Genomic DNA, 18,447 nt, shown 5'->3' with positions numbered 1-18,447 from the left:
AGGAGAATAAAACCCAACCATACAGATTAGTGTAGATAAACTGCATAATAAAGAAAAACATCAAAAGTCCTACTGCGTGGTGAGTGCCCCAATATCCATTTATTCTGACCTTATTCTGCACCAAGAGGCAAACTTTATGAAAGCTAGTTTAAAATGCCTTTATCCAGAAGGTCATTGTGATGTAATAGCCAAAAGTATTGGGGTGACTTACTCTGTGGAAGTGTGCAATTTCTCTCCATAAAGAATTTAAAACTCCTTTACAGGGTGATTAAGAGCACATATGTTGAGAAGTGTCCACCTTCTAAACTGTTCTTTGAAGAAGCCCTTCCCTACAGATAACAACAGCACGCAGTATACTCACTTTCTCTAATCTCCTACAAAAAGCTTCAGATTTTCTATTAATGTGCATTTCTGATCCTTCAAATGTATTTCTCCTTTCTCCTAGACTTTCCAAAATCTCATTCTTTGCTTCTTGAAAGCATTTCTGGTATTCTTTCAATAGAAAAATGCAGTCCTATAAAGTAAAGGAATACATACCGTGTTCATTATGTTGTGTTTATTTGTGAGAGACTGCAGAACTCAAACCTGCTGTCATTCCAAAGTGGTTAATTATAACTGAATCTAGTTTCATTCAGCAGACAGAAATAACTTGCAAACAGTGGTTTTCTCTTAGTATGCATAACAAATATGTGCAACGTGTGAACATACAACAGTACAGCACAGTGAAAGGCCTAACTGAAAAAACAAGTCACCAATATAAGAAGAGGAAAGTTTTCATTCTTGTTAAAGAGAGGCTTAGAGGCCAGCAAAGAACAGGTGATGAATCCTGCTCCTAAGAATAATAATCAGACTGACCCCTGAATAAGGACAACGTTTAGCATAACAGGGCAGTCAATTTGGAACCTCCTGGGGACTCATAGGAAATAAGTTGATATGTGTTGACAAGGCTGAGCTAAAGTGAGATTGGAAAGTAAGCTTTCTTGATGGATTATTTACTTGAAATATTAAGACCTTAACAGATGCAAAAATGATGACTGATAAGGAATTTAAATTCTACAATAATTGGAATACAAAACCTTCTGTCAGTTCTTAGAAACAGAAAGCAGAATAATGGGGGCTTGTCAGCTGTAGAACAGTCACAAAATTGCCTCAATAAAACAGGTATTATTAGGTCTGGAGAGATACATTCAATACATTTTCTTTTGTACCTCTAGACCTATTTTTAAAGGCCTGTGAAATGCTGTGCCTTTCTATGGAAGATAAGAAGGAAGTCAGTAGCTGATGTATGATAATGGAGAAAGTTGAAATTAAATCAGTACTGACAACCTATAACGCCACAGCTGGATATAATTTGCCATGGCACATTGAATGTGCTTAATTTGTTCTTAAAGGTCAGCATCAGCTGAAGAATACTCTCTTTGCACTGAACTTGCATGGTATGACAAGGAAATTGGGTATTGGAAAGAGCTACTGTAACAAAGTGGAGGTCTATTCAAATAACAGGTTCCCCATGGTAGAGAAAGTTGATACCGTATCAGGCAACCTTAGGAAGTTAAAAAATGGATTCTGCAGGATGACAAAACTGTCATTGTGGCCAGTAGGTCAAGCAAGGCGATTCTCCTTTTCTACTTCACACTGGTGAGACCTCACTTGGAGTACTACAACTAGCTCTGGAGTCCTCAGCACAAGAAAGGCATGGATCTGTTGGAGCAGGTTCAGAGGAGGGCCACAAAAAGTATCAGATGGCTGGAACACCTTTGCTATGAATAAAGGCTGAGAAAGTTGAAGTTGTTAAGCCTGGAGAGGGCTCCAAAGAGACCTTTCCTGCAGTCTTTCAGTGATTAAAGGGGGCTTTAAAAATGGATGGGGACAGTCTTTTTGAAAGGCCTGTCATGACAGGACAAGGCGTAATGGTTTTAAACTGAAAGAGGGTAGGTTTAGACTAGATACAAGAAACTTTTATGCAAAAGGTGGCGAAACACTGGAATAGGTTACTCAGAGAGGTGGTGGAAGTCCCATCCATGGAAACATTACAGGTCAGGTTGCATGGGGCTCATGAGCAACCTGATCTAGTTAAAAATGTCCCTGCTTACTGCAGGGGAGTTGGAATAGATGACCTTTAAAGGTATTTTCCAACCCAAAACATCCTACGACTCTATGGAATTCTTTGGTCACACATAGGGTGAAGATGCCAATTCCAAGGATAAAGATGAGGCCATTCTAATTTCAACAACTGCCAGTGCTATAAGAAATAGTAATAGTATAAAGAAATAAAACAGTACAGATGTATGAAGTACTTGGTACATATTGACATGGACTTCTTTGTGTGTAACAATAAATAATCAAGAGGTTTGATGGGTAAATAATTTCATGCCGAAATACAAACCTTAATTTTTTCAGTGACTGTTGATGTCTCCTGTTCCCAGATACATGACAAGCCACCATCTGTAATATGTGCTCTGCATGTTGTGATCATTTGATTTGTAACCTAGTGCAGACAAAAGACAAGTTGGTCTCAAGCTCATAAAGAAATTCAGCTATCTTGCAAAATCTAGCAAAATTCCCACATGTATGTATTAGTGCTATCAGAGTTTGGATAAATTGCACCCATGGGAATAACAGTGGCTAAATAGCATATGTAATACACATGACAAACACTCTATAGAAAGTGTTCTAGAGTGTTACAAACACTCTAGAAAGTGTTTGTAAGTACTGTAAGTCTATATGCATAAACACAGAATGCCACTAGCCATAACTCAAGAACAAAACAGCAGCTATTTAATGCTAACCATTCTTCACTTAACGTTCTAAACTTCACACTTTGAAGTGTGTGCATCATTATATAAAAGCATTAAAGATTTTTGTATTCTAACATTGTGTTTTTGCCTTGGTTTGTAATGACAGAGAGAGAAATATGGGAGTGAATGCAGGTATCTATATACAAACACATCTCAGAGCACAGCTCCAGGAAGTTAATCCTTTTTGTCTACTAGATAAGGTTAATAATTGTCCTGAAGGGTCAAACCCCCAAACATGCCCTAGCCCAGACAATGGGCTAAGCACCTGTGAATGTGCTAGCCTGGACAGTTCCTGGGGTCCAGAGGGTTAAGGCAAATGTATAGCTCATGCAATTAACATTGTAAGCACTGTGAATGTGCAAACCCAGACACTTCCTGAAGTCCAGATAAACATGTGTTACGTGTAATTAATTTTGTAACACAGCTGTGAACTGTGTCTGCCCCTGGCCATGTTTGGGTATGCCCCACACCATAGGTCCAGCTATCAGTGTTCTGCATTACCAAAGGGCATTAACTGTCTTGGGACAGTATTTAAACCAGATGAGAAGTTAGGCAACTTGCCTTGTCCTCACCCAGACAGCAACAAGAGCCAAATGCTACCTGAATAGCAGCTGAAGAACCTGCTCTAGCAGACTGACAACTTCACCCAGGCCTTGCACCTGGACCAAGGCAGAAAGGGGAAAAGTTCCAAAGGAATTGAATCCCAGAAGAAGCTATAGCCCAGCAACTGGGCGCGACAAGAGAAAGCCCCCCCTAGCCCTGTCCGAGTCAAGGACTGCTCACATTATAGCTACAGCATCTGGGAAGATACCAGACAGAGGAGCAAGTTGTGAGTACCCAACTAATCTGCCACAGAATCCCATTTGAGGGAAAACCACAGATCACAGCACCTGAAATGTTAGATCTGTGCTTAAATCATTTAACTGTCTTTATATGTGCAGTGTAAAACCCACAACTGAATCATTGCACCTGTGAATACATTTTGTAAATAAGTTACAGTGGTGTTTGAAGATACCACCATCAGGAAATATTAATCATAAAATATATAAAAATATACATTTTTCTTACAGCAATTGAAAATAATTCTCCTGACACAAGAGTATGGTAAGCAAGTCTTAAGCACCCCTTACTAAAGACTAAAAACTGCCACACCAAAGGCAGCCTCACATTTGTTTCTTAAATATTCTAATACAAATTTAATTCACAGAATCACCAAGGTTGGAAGAGACCTCAAAGATCATCAAGTCCAACCTGTCACCACAGACCTCATGACTAAACCATGGCACCAAGTGCCATGTCCAATCCCCTCTTGAACACCTCCGAAGATGGTGACTCCACCACCTCCCTGGGCAGCACATTCCAATGGCTAACAACTCTTTCAGTTGTGACAATACTTTACACTAAAACCTGGGCCATTCCGAAAAAAGAAGTGGTGTCATGAGGGGTCACTATGCATTTCCTCTACATACTGACTGGAATTATGTATTTTAACTATGAAAGATTTCTTTGACCTAAAAGCATTACACAAGCCATCTTTCCTTGCAGTGAATACCTGGATTCCACAAAAAGATGTTGGCATAATTACCCAGCTGGTCCTAATCTTCTGTTTAAGGTGGAAAAAGTTTATGGTCTGAGATTCAATTAACTTTTCAAACATGATTTGTTTCTGCAAACAGGAACCTTTTGTTTTTCATACCTTTTGGAGGAACAGCCTAGTCAGACTGATGACTGCTTAATTAGGTCATTAAAGGTGATAATAAAAGACTCTTTGTCGATTCAGTGATTTAGGAAACAACTGAGAAAACTAACTCAGATCAGGAAGTTAATAAAGATGATAAGAAAAAAATAATTAATTTTGCTCAACCAAGAATAACAACAAAGTTCCTACCAGAAGACAAGTCTCTAATCCAAGTTCAGTCCTCTTCCGATCAACAGAATTCTCTTCCTTCCATGTGCAGACACCCACTGTCTGTTACTATTTTTAAAACAAATGTCCTACTGATTTTAAAGGACTGGGTGTTTTTCTCCTGAAAAATCACATAATCATCCTTCTCTAGAGATCTTCAAAACCTGCCTGGATGCATTCCTATGTGGCTTGCCCTAGGTGATCCTGGTTTGTCAGGGGAGCTGGGCTCAATGATCTCTGGAAGTCCCTTCCAACTCCTAACCTTTTATGATGCTGTATGATACCTCTTGCAATTAATATGATGATATATTTACCTTTATAAACAACGGCGTCATTCTCTCAGAAGTATTGTAGTACCTTGATACATTGTGAATCATTCGTATAGCATTTATTAAGTTTGGTATTCCACGTGTCACTGATACCTTAAAGCAGAGACGTCACAAAAATTTTGCTATTTTTAGCAAATATATTTCTATTCTATTGACAGCTTCTAAACGACATTTTTCCCCAAAGTACTTGAACCAATCTTCTAAGTGCCATAGCATCTTAACAAAAGTTTTCTTGTAAAAGTGAAAGTTAATTACACCCAATACATTTTTAAGCCTCACCTAATAAAACTCTTACAATGTTTTGGTTGGTGTCCTGATTTTGCTGGGACAGAGTCACAGGCCAGCCATGGGCTGCTGGCTATGACAGCTGACTTGAGTTGGCTCACAGGTGAATCCTATACTAGGAGCATCACACTTAGTATACAGGAGGAAGTTTGCAATAAAAGAGGGAGCCTTCTGTTAGGGCTCCTTCTTGCTCTTTTCCTCCTCTTGAGGACTGATTTTATAGAACACATAGAATAAAACAGGTTGGAAGAGACCTTCAAGATCACCACGTCCAACCCATCAACCAATCAAACACCACCCAAACAACTCACCCACGGCACCAAGCACCCCATCAAGTCTCCTCCTGAAAACCTCCAGTGATGGCAACTCCACCACCTCCCCAGGCAGCCCATTCCAATGGGCAATCACTCTTTCTGTATAGAACTTTTTCCTAACATCTAGCCTGAACCTCCCCTGGTGCAGCCTGAGACTGTGTCCTCTTGTTCTGGTACTGGCTGCCTGGGAGAAGAGACCAACATCCGTCTGTCTACAACCTCCCTTCAGGTAGTTGTAGAGAGTAATAAGGTCACCCCTCAGTCTCCTCTTCTCCAGGCTAAGCAACCCCAGCTCCCTCAGCCTCTCCTCGTAGGGCTTGTGTTCCAAACCCCTCACCAACTTTGTTGCTCTTCTCTGGACTCGTTCCAGCAAGTCAACCTCCTTCCTAAACTGAGGGGCCCAGAACTGGACACAGTACTCAAGGTGCGGCCTAACCAGTGCAGTGTGCAGGGGCAGAATGACCTCCCTGCTCCTGCTGGCCACACTGTTCCTGATGCAGGCCAGGATACCATTGGCCCTCTTAGCTGCCTGGGCACACTGCAGGCTCATGTTCAGTCTACCGTCAACCAGCACCCCCAGGTCCCTCTCAGCCTGACTGCTCTCCAGCCATTGTATTGTGACTGCTGCACTTTTGCTGTGCTAGATGTTATTTTATATGCTTTCTATTGATGCTGGTACCAGTTTGTTTATTTTATTAAATCCATTCTCTTCTTTTCCTGTTTTTCTCTCTCTGCTGGGGAGGAGTGATCAGATAATAGAGTAACTGTTATAGTTTAGCTCCAGATATGGGCTAGTCAGAAATCACTGAGATTAAAGATACTTTCATATATTTATATATATATATATTCTATTTTGATGATTTAAATAAAGGGTGAATTGTATGAAAACAACCCTTAATGTCCATATATTATTCATCATCCATTTCTACACACACACCCTCTCCCTGCCAGTGGCAACAGGAAAGCCTGAGTCTGATTCTTCTTTAATCCTTGAGGGAAAAATACTAAGGTGTATAGAGATTTCTCTGATTCAAAGCTCTGAGTTTAATGCTCAGTCCAACTCCGCACACAGTAACCCGCTCTGACTACAACACATACACTGAATGCCCTTTTTTAATGCATGTACTAAATGCCACATAGTATCTGCTTGTACTAGGAGCCTAACCCACTCACATTTTAAACACTTTTCTATGCAAAATGCTACATTCAACTCAAGTGAGAATGTAGTTCTTTTCGAAACAGGACATATTTAACTTGGAAGCTATTATTTCTAAGAGGAATACTGTAGAAAACACTACCTAAATTATTCTGGTCCCTGCAACACTTATCAGAACTGAAACAGAAGTTCAGATTTATCCAAATTGTTCCAGACTAAATAAAGAACTATAGCTAACGTGGCAGTTTAAGGTTGTAGGTGCCTGTATTAGCCACATGATGAACTCTTTAATGGCTTTCCACCTGCATATGTCTGTCCTTGTTCAAGTTTAAAAGAATTTTTTCTTAATGACAAGCTGCTTCATAGCTGTTGTTACAGTCTGGTGCCTGGCACCCTCTAGCGATACCCTGAAGAGCTGGAGATAAACAGCATCAGCGATACTATTTGTCCTGCTCCTTTCTTTTACTACTCCATCCAGTATTGGATTATCACAGGTATTTTTGCTTCCCCCCATTTAAAACTTTGAAGTAGAATCCTAAGCTGCCAACAATGAAAAATAAATGACAGACGACAGGAGGCAGGTAGGACTAAAAACCACAGCAGAAAACCCCAAATTGTCCAAGATTTTTTTCTTCTTCTTCTTCCACTCTATTCTGCAACAATAATTAGCAACATAACTATTAATTATTGTAGCAGGTATAATATTAAACCTCCTAACTGTTACCTTGATCCAGGGCTGACTAATCCACATGGACAACCAAATTATTTAAGTTGTAGACAGCTGGTATTCCTGCAAATAGATGCAGCTAATACTGCTTTCACTATCAAACTTTTTTTACTATCAGAATTTTTTTCACTATCAGAATTTGGCCCGTTTAGGACCTCATTAAGTTTCATTACTTTCTATATAAAATATTGGGATTTTCATTACAGTTGTGTGACTATTCACTGACATATGGAATTTTCAATGAAAGGCATTTTGAGTTCCTTGTATTAGAAAATATGCTTTACCTCAGTTTAAAAATAACATTGGCAACAGGACTACCTTACTAGGCAACCATATGTATTTATGTTTATTGATAAATACATATTTTTGATCCCATATCTTATGCATTACAGAATAAATGTCAACACTTATCTTCACATTTAGAAAAAAAAAATCAGAAAAATAAATTAAAATTATTTTTAAGCAAATGCAAAGAAGATTGCTTTTGAGCTGGGCATTCCATGTAAATAGCTAAACTGTGTTTGAAGGATGATGAAAGGCTTACTTACAACATCATAGCTGTAAAGTGGCTGACAAACTTTTTCAAGTGTGCGTAAGTATTTTACATTATCTTTTGATTCATTTGCTGCATCTGTAATTCTAGCTTCTAAGTCTTGCCACATCTAGAGAAAAAACAGTACTGTAAAAACTTCACATGCAGTGAACTTTCTTTAACTTGAACTGACTTGCAGGAAAAAATACTGGTGAATTCAATTTTTAAAGGCATTGTCAAAGCAGGCAATAACAGCTATTTTCATTTATGATAATTTTTGTCAGTATCTCTAAAAATGTCATCTTCTTTCTCTTATTAGGGCACACTAACACTGTATCTAAATTTTACTCTCTTAATTCTCCTCAGGAAACATCTCTTAAATGAAGTGAAAGAAAATAAATATCACAAGCTTTACATATTATAGGAAAAAAATTATTACCCTTAGTAGCTTGGAATGCCCAACATTCAGAACATTAATGACAGCTTTGCAGTTTGGTCCTTGGATCTGTTCAATAATAAAATTAAATTTAGCAGACATAAATTTCCAGTATTCTAGTTCAGACAGTGGATCAGAATCAACTTCTTCCCTCGTTAGCTTATTCTCCATCAGAACCTGCACATTTGGGAAAAACAAAACAAAAACACTAGTTAGGCCACACCTTGAGTACTGTGTTCAGTTTCGGGGCCCTCAGTTTAAGAAGGGCATTGAGACTCTTGAATGTGTCTAGAGAAGGGCAACGAGGCTGGGGAGAGGACTTGAGCACAAGCCCTATGAGGAGAGGCTGAGGAAGCTGGGATTGTTTAGCCTGGAGAAGAGGAGGCTCAGGGGAGACCTTCTTGCTGTCTACAACTACCTGAAGGGAGGTTGTAGCCAGGAGGGGGTTTATCTCTTCTCCTAGGCAGCCATTATCAGAACAAGAGGACACAGTCTCAAGCTTCCCCACCGAGGGAAGTTTAGACTCGAGGTGAGGAGAAAGTTCCTTCACAGAGAGAATTGTTAGCCACTGGAATGTGCTGCCCAGGGAAGTGGTGGAGTCACCATCCCTGGAGGTGTTCAAGAGGGGATTGGCCATGGCACCAAGTGCCATGGTTTAGTAGTCATGAGGTCTTGGATGATAGGTTAGATTTGATGATCTTTGAAGTCTCTTCCAACCTTATTGATTCTAAAGCAAAAACAAGATTAAAAACAAAACACCCCCACCCAGCAGAATAGACAAATCATTATAAAGAAGAAGAAAGGAAGCTCTCTGAGAATACTAACTTGAAGTGAATCAGCTTGCAATATTGACACATTTCAATGCTGGGATTTTAAAAAATATCTGTCCTGGTTTGCGTTGTGACAGAGTTAATTGCATTTTGGATTTCATGTCAGAATAACACTGATAACACAGAATGCCCTTATAAGTAGTGTACATCCCAGTCTACACAGATTCTGTGTTTTGACAAAGGGTTCTGTGCTTTGTAACAAAAGTCTCAGATAATAATAATTTCTTGGATAACTGACAACTTACCATGTAAGATTTACACAAGATCAAAAATGCCCTACTGGTCTTTATCAAAGATCTTTTTAAGGCTAGTATCTTGTACCACGACCGGGAGCATAAACTAAACAGGTATCTATAGAGTATACCAAACTGTATATGTGTGTGTGTGTGTATATATATATATGTAGGCCTCACTGGTATTGTTACTCTTGCATCCTTTCGTTATCTCCTTAATATTTGTGTATTACATGTTCAGAAATTCTTCTTCTTGCTAGATTGTAATTTACTAGGGATAAGAACTATATATTCACTTGGGCATAGAAGTGAAGCATTTGTCTTGCCTAGCTGGAGATGAGGCTGAATTTTTCAGTTAATTTCAGGCAAGTCTCATATATCATTTACAAATATCTATGCATATTCATTAGGAATTGATGTGTTAAAATAACAATTTACCTGTTCAATTTGTTTATACCATATCATAAGTACTTCTTCTAGCTGGTGAACCATGTCAGGATTATTAGCTGCTGCAGTTATTCTCTCAAAGGATTGGAGTTTGGAAAAATTTATGTCATCTACTTTTTTCAACTCAACAGTTCCTTCAATGCTTAATATAGCCCCTGAAAAGAAAAGCAATTATAATACAGAGCAAATTAAGAATCTAAAATTAATTTCTACTAGTGTAAGTAATTTAAATTTGGAAATATATTTATCTGCAGTGAGTGTTGTTCTAATACAATAACCATTTTACTTCACTCACATAAGGCAGAAAATTCTTATTTTAAATTCAACATTCCTCCTTAAAAGTGATATATCACTACAGTATTTTCTGAAGTAAATCTGTGCATGCATTTTTTACACAAGTAATTTGTCATTTTATTTTTTCTTGCAGACCATGAAGAGTTCTTACCTAGGCACTACTGCTTTAAAATGGAAATTCTTAAGTGTAAGCCCTCTAGCTTCATTGCTTCCTAAATGAAATTCTTACCTTCTAAAAAGGAAAGGTATTTGTTAATTTTTTCCACAAAAATCTGTTTCTCTTTTGTAACTTGTTTGGCCTGGTTTAAAGTACCCCAGTTATTCGTTGCAAGGATAGCAGGGAGAAAAACCTTTCCTATCATTTTCTTAACACCACGCAGGAGTCCTTCAGTAGCATCCAAGACACCAAAGAATATATCCTGCATTGTAAAAGAATGATTGTTAGTAATGCAGTAACTTGGATAAGAAACAATATTATGAAACCTATGAGGGTTTTGTTTATTTTATATAGCAGTCCTGTTTGCCCATGAAAACATTAAGAAGAGAAAACTTTTTAAAGTACTGATCTCCACAATGTGAACATAAGACACTGCTTTCAATTTAAAAAAGGTCAATAATTATTTAATACAGTTGTAAAAGGATGGGGATATGGACATGTTGAAAAGTGTGGAAGGTGTCCAGAGAAGGGCCACAAGGATGATCAGAGGGCTGGAGCACCTCTCCTATTGAGGACAGACTGAAGGAGTTGGGGCTGTTCAGTCTGGAGAAAAGAAGGCTCCAAGGTGACCTAATTGTGGCCTTCCAGTATCTGAAGGGGGCCTACAAGAAGGCTGTGAAAGAGTTGCTCTTAGGGGACTTCTTAGGATATCAGGTAGTGATAGGACTAGGGGGAATGGAATGAAGCTGGAGGTGGGGAGATTCAGGCTGGACGTGAGGAAGAAGTTCTTCACCATGAGAGTGGTGAAGCCCTGGAATGGGTTGTCCAGGGAGGTGGTTGGGGCCCCATCCCTGGAGGTGTTTAAGCCCAGGCTGGATGAGGCTCTGGCCAGCCTGATCTAGTGTGGGGTGTCCCTGCCCATGGCAGGGGGGTTGGAACTAGATGATCCTTGTGGTCCCTTCCAACCCTGACTGATACTATGATGCCAGCTTATTTTTTTTTGTAATTTCAGTTATTCCCCTATTCTACAGAAACTGAAAATATTTTAATAGTTATTTTATATTTATATTTTAAAAATTTTAGAATTAAAAATATTCTAAATGTCCTGATCTGCAATTAGATACTAAGTAATGAAATATAAGTAGCAAAAATGTTCTGAATGTCCATATCTGAAACAATATTAGAAGAAACTTGATTGAATTTATAGCACTTAGGATCGGATGGAATTTTGTCTACTCTCCAAAACGATTTTTAATAATTTCCCAATATTTTAAATGTCCTTTCAATGAGCAAATATTAACATACTTTGTATAACAAACTTCCTGTAGCAGGAATTTCTTATCACTTAACTATGGAATATGACACACAAAAAGAAAAAAGGTATTTATGACCAATATTTTTGGTAGACAAATCTTGTATCATCTAATAGTGCTTTTCTCTAATCATGTTCTCAAGGTCTCAAAATGAATAAAACATTTTTAATACATAATCTAAAGTATATAAATAATGGAGTTCAGCTGAAGAATCTTAAACAATATTAATTAGAAGATGCATATATAGGACTGATTCTTACTCATTCGCAGTCCCTTGGGCACTGCACAAGTATTAAAATGTGTACCTATACAAAAGAATGAAGCCCATGCTTACTTCAGAAGTTGTCTTTTAAAGCAAAAAGAAACCCTCACGCTACATAATTTACACTGGATAAATAAATATTTCACACACTCAAGGATGCATAAGAGGGAAAGGTACGAGTAACCCTTTCACAGAATCACAGAAACATTCAGGTTGGAAGAGACCTTCAGAATCACCAAGTCCAACCGATAACCCTACTCTACAAGGTTCACCCCTAAACCGTATCCACAATGACCACACCCAAACAACCCTTAAACACATCCAGGGTTGGTGACTCAACCACCTCCCTGGGCAGCACATTCCAATGCCTGACCACTCTTTACATGAAAGTAGTTTTCCTAATGTCCAGTCTAAACCTACCCGTTGCAGCTTGAGGTCATTCCCTCTTGCTCTATCACTAATTACCTGTGAGAAAACACCAGCATCTCTACAACATCCTTTCAGGTAGTTGTAAAGAGCAATGAGATCTCCCCTCAGCCTCCTCTTTTTCAAACTGGACAGACCCAGCTTCTTCAGTATCTCTTCATAAGATTTATTCTCCAGGCCCTTCTCAGCTTCGTTGCCCTCCTCTGCACTCACTCTAGCACCTCCACATCTCTCTTACATTGAAGTGCCCAAAACTGGACACAATACTTGAGGTGTGGCTTCACCAGAGCTGAGTACAAGGAGACAATCACCTTCCTACTCCGGCTGGACACAGCATATATGATACAAGCCAGGATGCCATCGGCTTTCTTGGCCACCTGGGCACACCGCTGGCTCATATTCAGCTGCTTACCAATTAGAGCCCCCAGGTCCCTTTCTGCCAGACAGCTTTCCAGTCACACTGCCCTAAGCCTGTAGCAATATTTGCAATGAAGTCTTTTCAGTGAATTGTTCTAGTATAGAAATTTTGAACACACCAAAAATTTATTTGGTGGCTAAAACCTATTCAAAAAACAGCAAGGAGAAGGAGAAATTTATCTAAATTCTGTCATCTTTAGCAAGAGCCTTGTAAGAAAGTGAATTTACAAGATATCCTGAGCATTTGCTGAAGTAATACAGCTGTTCATTGCCTAACCAAAAAAGGAAAGGAAAGCAGAAGATGCAGCTTAACATAAAAAAATTGCAATTACCACTAACTTCTGTGACAGCAGTGAAACAAACAAAAAATAGCTACTTTAAAAGTCTTCAGTTTTTAAAATATATGAAAGAATACCTCATGTATGGTTTTCATACCTCGTGTATGGTTTTCATGTTTATTGGACTGTCGTTCCTACAGCGAACAAAAAATAAGCACAGCCCTACAAATGTGTCTGGTGTATCATCCACATAAAATTGCATCATTTTATTTTCTTCTCCAAGTCCTGCAATTGTCCGACCGCATTCTGAAAAACGTTTTCATAGTTGTCACTACTTTTAAAAGCCAGGGTATTTTCAAATGCTTAAAAGCAATATAGTGAAATAAAATTCAACATAGCAATCTTTTATCTTCTTCTTTTGTAAGAGAATCAAACCCAGCAGAATTCATGGCTGTAATTAACAACACAATTTCAAGTTTACACCAAAAAAATAAAGCAATTATGGCACATTTTGCTGCACTGAAAAGGGAATTTGATTCTTCATTTTAGGTTAATTTGCTGGTGCCTGAGGTGCCTTGCTTGTTCATATTCACTCTATCAAACAAGATATCAGACCCAAATGACAAAACAGAGAATGAGAGATACCCCCAGGTCCTCTGTGGATCTAATCCTATGCAATTTTATAATTTCACATAAATAGGTAAGGAAACAGCATATTCAGTGCTTAAAGAATCATTATGGATTTTAGACTTTAAAATATAATTCTCTACTGAGCATGCAAAAAGTAAATATTTCCAAATATTTGTAATAACTGTAAATTCATACAGTTTTTATGTAAGTGCTTTCAAATGAACAGGAGCATAACTCCTGTAAGAAAAAGCTGCAGACAATTTCAGATACTACCTTTTAATAGCTTTCAAGAACCACTAAATTTGGCTGAACATTGTAAAATAATTTGACTTGAAGCAAACATTTAAAGTATGAATTTTTGGTACTTGTAATAAAAGGCTGCAAAATTATGAACAATTAGAAACATATTTTTTTCTGGTAAATGTTAAACAAAATTAACAATAGAAGGTACTATTGGATCTTCCTGTACTATTATGGCTAAACATTTACCTATTCCAGGTGCATCTCCTTCTTGATAGAAAATTTTCAATGCTTTACTTCCTCCCTTGGCAAAAAAAGAATCGAAAGCTTCAAACTGTTAAATCAAAAGGGAAATTACATTTTACTCAGAACTTCTGTTTGTGCCTTTAAGACATGCAAAAACAATTTGGCCATGCCATTGTTTAAAGTTTTGGTGGCATGTAATGTTGAATTTTAAAACCAGCATAACGGCTATTTCAAATACTACCTTGAAGTACTGAACCTACATACTCAGTTGGCATAGCTCCCAATAACTGCATATGAAATATTTATGATCTTGCCCAGTAATGCAGAGACACCAGAGGATGTTCTGTCACTCACAGAGTTGCACAAAGTATACACTGTAATCTGTGATTCTACAATCACAAGAGACTTAGAAACATATACAGATAACATGCATGTCTTGACATACTCTGATATTGCTGCTCTACTCCTGAATGAAGACGCATCACTTGCTCAAACACAAAGCTCATACCTCTAGATGTTTTATTTCTTACAAGCATGCTTTTTTTCCCCAAAAAAGAAACAATTAGAAAATCTAAATCAGAACAGTGATAGGAAGGTGGAGAGAATTTAAATTTGTTCTTTTAAGAAGACAACACTATGTGAAAACAAAAGAATTAAAAGCAAGACAGCTCTAGAAATGCATGCTGTGCTTACACTCTGGTTAATGGACACTAGGGAATAATAGGGTTAAACCTGAGAAAAATGCAGAAAAAGTCATCCCCCAAATAGGGAAAGAAAATGTTTCAAGTCCACACTCACAGTGTGAATACACGTACAGGATAATACTTTAAAGGGTAAAATTCAACTCATGGATATCAAAGACATGATATGCATATAGAAATTTACTAACTGACAATTTGTCAAAGGACAGCGTTGACATAGCCCCAGTAGCCTAAACTGTTTGTGAATAACTAAAACTGGAAAAATTCCAACCAGGAAAAGCTTTCAGATGGTGCTGGTGACAGCAAAAAAACAAATATCCCCCAAACCAAAACTGAAAAAAAAAAAACTCACAAAATAAAAAAACAATGGCAAAAAGATGGCAAAAACTTAAGAACCTAAAGGTTCTCAAGTGTCTGAATTAATCAAATTTAATGTACAACAGCAGTTTTACATAAAATCAGGATGACCTAAAACTATATATCAGATTGCAACTGTGAAAACAAGAAGTGTTAATGCTTAAAGCTCATCTATGCTGTGTAAGTGTAAGAAAAACTAGGGCTGCTTATGATACATAAGTAACACTAAACAAAAAAAAAAATCAACAACAAATTTGGATTGGGACTAAACTGGGCTTGTAAGTGAAAGCTGAAGCTCTAAGAATTTGATCAAAGGAGACAACACCTGCCTGAAATTTGAATGCTAAGTAAAATATTTGTAACAAACAAAACCAACATAATGAAATCAGAGAAGGCAAGGATTGTGTCTTCTCACACACACATACTGAGTTTTGATACTTTACTAAAAAGAGCCTTTTATCTGTTTGCTCCTGATTGTTCAGTCACTTTGAATGCCTTAGACACAACAGTAAAGACACACAAAGAATGACTGAGCTTTCAGATCTTCTACAAGTTTGGGATCTACTCCCTCTACAAACCCGTTTTATCCCATTTTTTAAACATTCAAAAATGGAAGTTATTTAGTGTAATAGTATAGATTTTATATAGATGTTATATTTGCCTCGTGCACAGCTTCCAGAAACAGATGTAAGCGGGCAAAGACCTTTATTATGTTATACAGTAGTTATCTAGTCTATCAGAAGGCACGTGTCACATCTTAATTGGTCATTTTCTACTGGCATACGTGTAATTAAGGCATACAAGAGGTTAAAACAACAAAACAATATTTTAGCACATCCAACCAAATTCTGCCTAGTTTCTCTCCTCCAGTTACAAGGTGTTTACATTCCCCTCAGAGTCAAAGACAAAACATAGCTTTCTCTAATTTGAGCAAAGGCAAATCTTCCCTATAACCTTCCAAAGCTATCCGAAAACAACCTCTTCCCACAATTTAGTGGGTCTTTCCAAATGTAATCAATGAAGCAGTTCAGGAGTCATCTTCCCTCAGTACTAAATAACAATTTTCAAAATGTTCCCATGAAGATATACTTTTTTTTTTCTTTTTTCAGAATCTTTGGCATTTCAGTGAGGATTTTTAACAAAGAAAAATTATCATCTTCAGAATATAATAACGTCAGACCGAGATGGGTAAAACTTCTTGGAACTGGTGGACATGGCAAGAATTCCTTAGGTCAAAACAACAGCAGTAATTATGTTTTCCTTCAGGTAAAACAGATGAAAAAGCCACAATCAAATCCCCTAGGAATACTTGCAAATCTGCTAGGAAACTAAGCTGAATGATGTACTGAAGTGTCATTTTAGATTATTTGTGTGCTTTATTAATCCTATTTTCCGGCAGAAATCAAACTATGGATAACTCTTCATATCAAAGAAGCAGTCTGCTACATATTTTGACTAATAATTGAAATTAACAAACATACACAACAGACTTACAGAAGGGACATCCAAAATCATTTCTTCCACAGTTGGTAAGTCTAAACCTAGCCTGACACTGAGAATTTCAAATATGTATTTATACAAAGCATCGATTTTTTTCCTTCGTCGTTCTCTTTCTCCTTTGAAGAGAGCCTAAAACATTAAACACATATTTCAAACTAAAAATACACAAAGGTATTACAGCAATGACCTACTAATGCCTAAATATATTGTCCTATCTTATAAGACTACCTAACTTCCCTGCTCTTTAAAAACATCTAAATTGTCAAAATATAACAGAAGAACAAATTGTTAAAAATTATTCTAAAACCTAAACTCAACTCTGAGGATATAGCAAGGAAAAGCAAACACTAAATATACTACATGCAGCTAGATTCTCAGATATTTGTGTCCCATATTAACTGGGTTTATTTTTCCACAAGCAACATCTCAATTTATTACATTAATACAGAACAGTGACCTAATCAGTTTAAAACTTAAGTATCTAAAAGTGGGTAAATATTTGCAGGAACTAAGCTGGGTACAGCTTTGCTTCAGTGTAAATCATTCATTTAATACCTCCTGCTTCCTTCCTCTGTTACTTAAAAAAACTACCACCACCACCACCAAACCCCCAAACAATCTCAAAGACTCCCTTCCTGGCAGGGACAGTTTAATAAAAGAACCAAGTATAAATAAAAAAGGAAAAAGTGGGGGGGGGGAAATAAAAGGCATAACAAAAAAACTCACACAAACCCAAACAAAGCAAAACAAAATACTGATACAAACTGATTTCAATTGTGTGAGACAAGAACCATACATTAAAGGATAAAAGGTTGAATACTAAACCTGTTTTTCTTTTAAGAGTTCCTGCAAAGACAGAGTTCTACTAGCACTCCGGCAAAACCTAGACTTTCTGCTTGTAACAGAACGAGCGTCTAGAGAAGAGGCATAGCTTGATATTTGTGGGAAATAGTGAACAGATCTGGCTGCAGCAACTTCAGGTGTAACAGGAGCAGGTACAGAACTCTTTGCCATGAGATTAGACCCAGCACGATGAGTGGCAGCAGTACTGGGCCCACCATCTTCTCCAGTGCTTGAACTTTCTTTACCATTTTTTTTCACCTCCTCCATTCTGAAATAGATAATAGGTGTTTATATACATTTCATGGTACATTAAAAATGTCAAGCTTAAGATGATTACAGAAAGACTTTTAAAAAAATAATTGACCATACATTTCTATTTTGTGAACATCTTTTTATATAACAAATAACAACTTTCTAAACATTAATGCTTTCACTGAATACCTGATTACTGAAAAACAGAAATTATTCAGAATAAAAATAACTTGAAAAATATTAGTTTGCAAAATATATACATGTATTCAGAAACCAAGCTTACAAAAAGACTTGCATAAACTTCCATACTAGGTCTTAAAGGTGTGGCTCACATAAGCACTTACACATGACTTTTATACAAATGCCTCACCATGAAGAATATTCTTAGAATGTGTTTACAGAAGTAATGAAAGTTGTAGGGTGTTGGGTAGCATTTTTTTCAGTGGGGAAAAAAACTGATTTAGCATCAGACATAGAATAGAATAGAATAGAATAGAATAGAATAGAATAGAATAGAATAGAATAGAATAGACCAGGT

The 18,447-nt window shown here is 37.4% G+C and overlaps 1 protein-coding gene across 1 annotated transcript in view; it reads right to left on the bottom strand.

The window, feature by feature from the left end:
* DNAH8 (dynein axonemal heavy chain 8) overlaps positions 1-17,924 on the bottom strand; it is a 167,268-nt gene extending 149,344 nt beyond the window's left edge. The window contains exons 1-11 of the mRNA XM_054162298.1: positions 17,640-17,924; positions 16,809-16,943; positions 14,260-14,344; positions 13,298-13,446; positions 10,517-10,706; positions 9,985-10,148; positions 8,487-8,660; positions 8,064-8,177; positions 5,019-5,126; positions 2,387-2,488; positions 362-514 (exon numbers count right to left, since the gene is read on the bottom strand). Coding sequence (XP_054018273.1) covers positions 362-514; positions 2,387-2,488; positions 5,019-5,126; positions 8,064-8,177; positions 8,487-8,660; positions 9,985-10,148; positions 10,517-10,706; positions 13,298-13,446; positions 14,260-14,344; positions 16,809-16,943; positions 17,640-17,924 — 1,659 coding nt within the window. The remainder of the gene's footprint in view (positions 1-361; positions 515-2,386; positions 2,489-5,018; positions 5,127-8,063; positions 8,178-8,486; positions 8,661-9,984; positions 10,149-10,516; positions 10,707-13,297; positions 13,447-14,259; positions 14,345-16,808; positions 16,944-17,639) is intronic.
* Between the last annotated feature and the right edge of the window lie 523 nt (positions 17,925-18,447).

The sequence above is a fragment of the Dryobates pubescens genome, chromosome 6 (assembly GCF_014839835.1).
Source record: "Dryobates pubescens isolate bDryPub1 chromosome 6, bDryPub1.pri, whole genome shotgun sequence".
Taxonomy (NCBI): domain Eukaryota; kingdom Metazoa; phylum Chordata; class Aves; order Piciformes; family Picidae; genus Dryobates; species Dryobates pubescens.
This window is presented reverse-complemented; position numbering and strand designations above follow the sequence as displayed.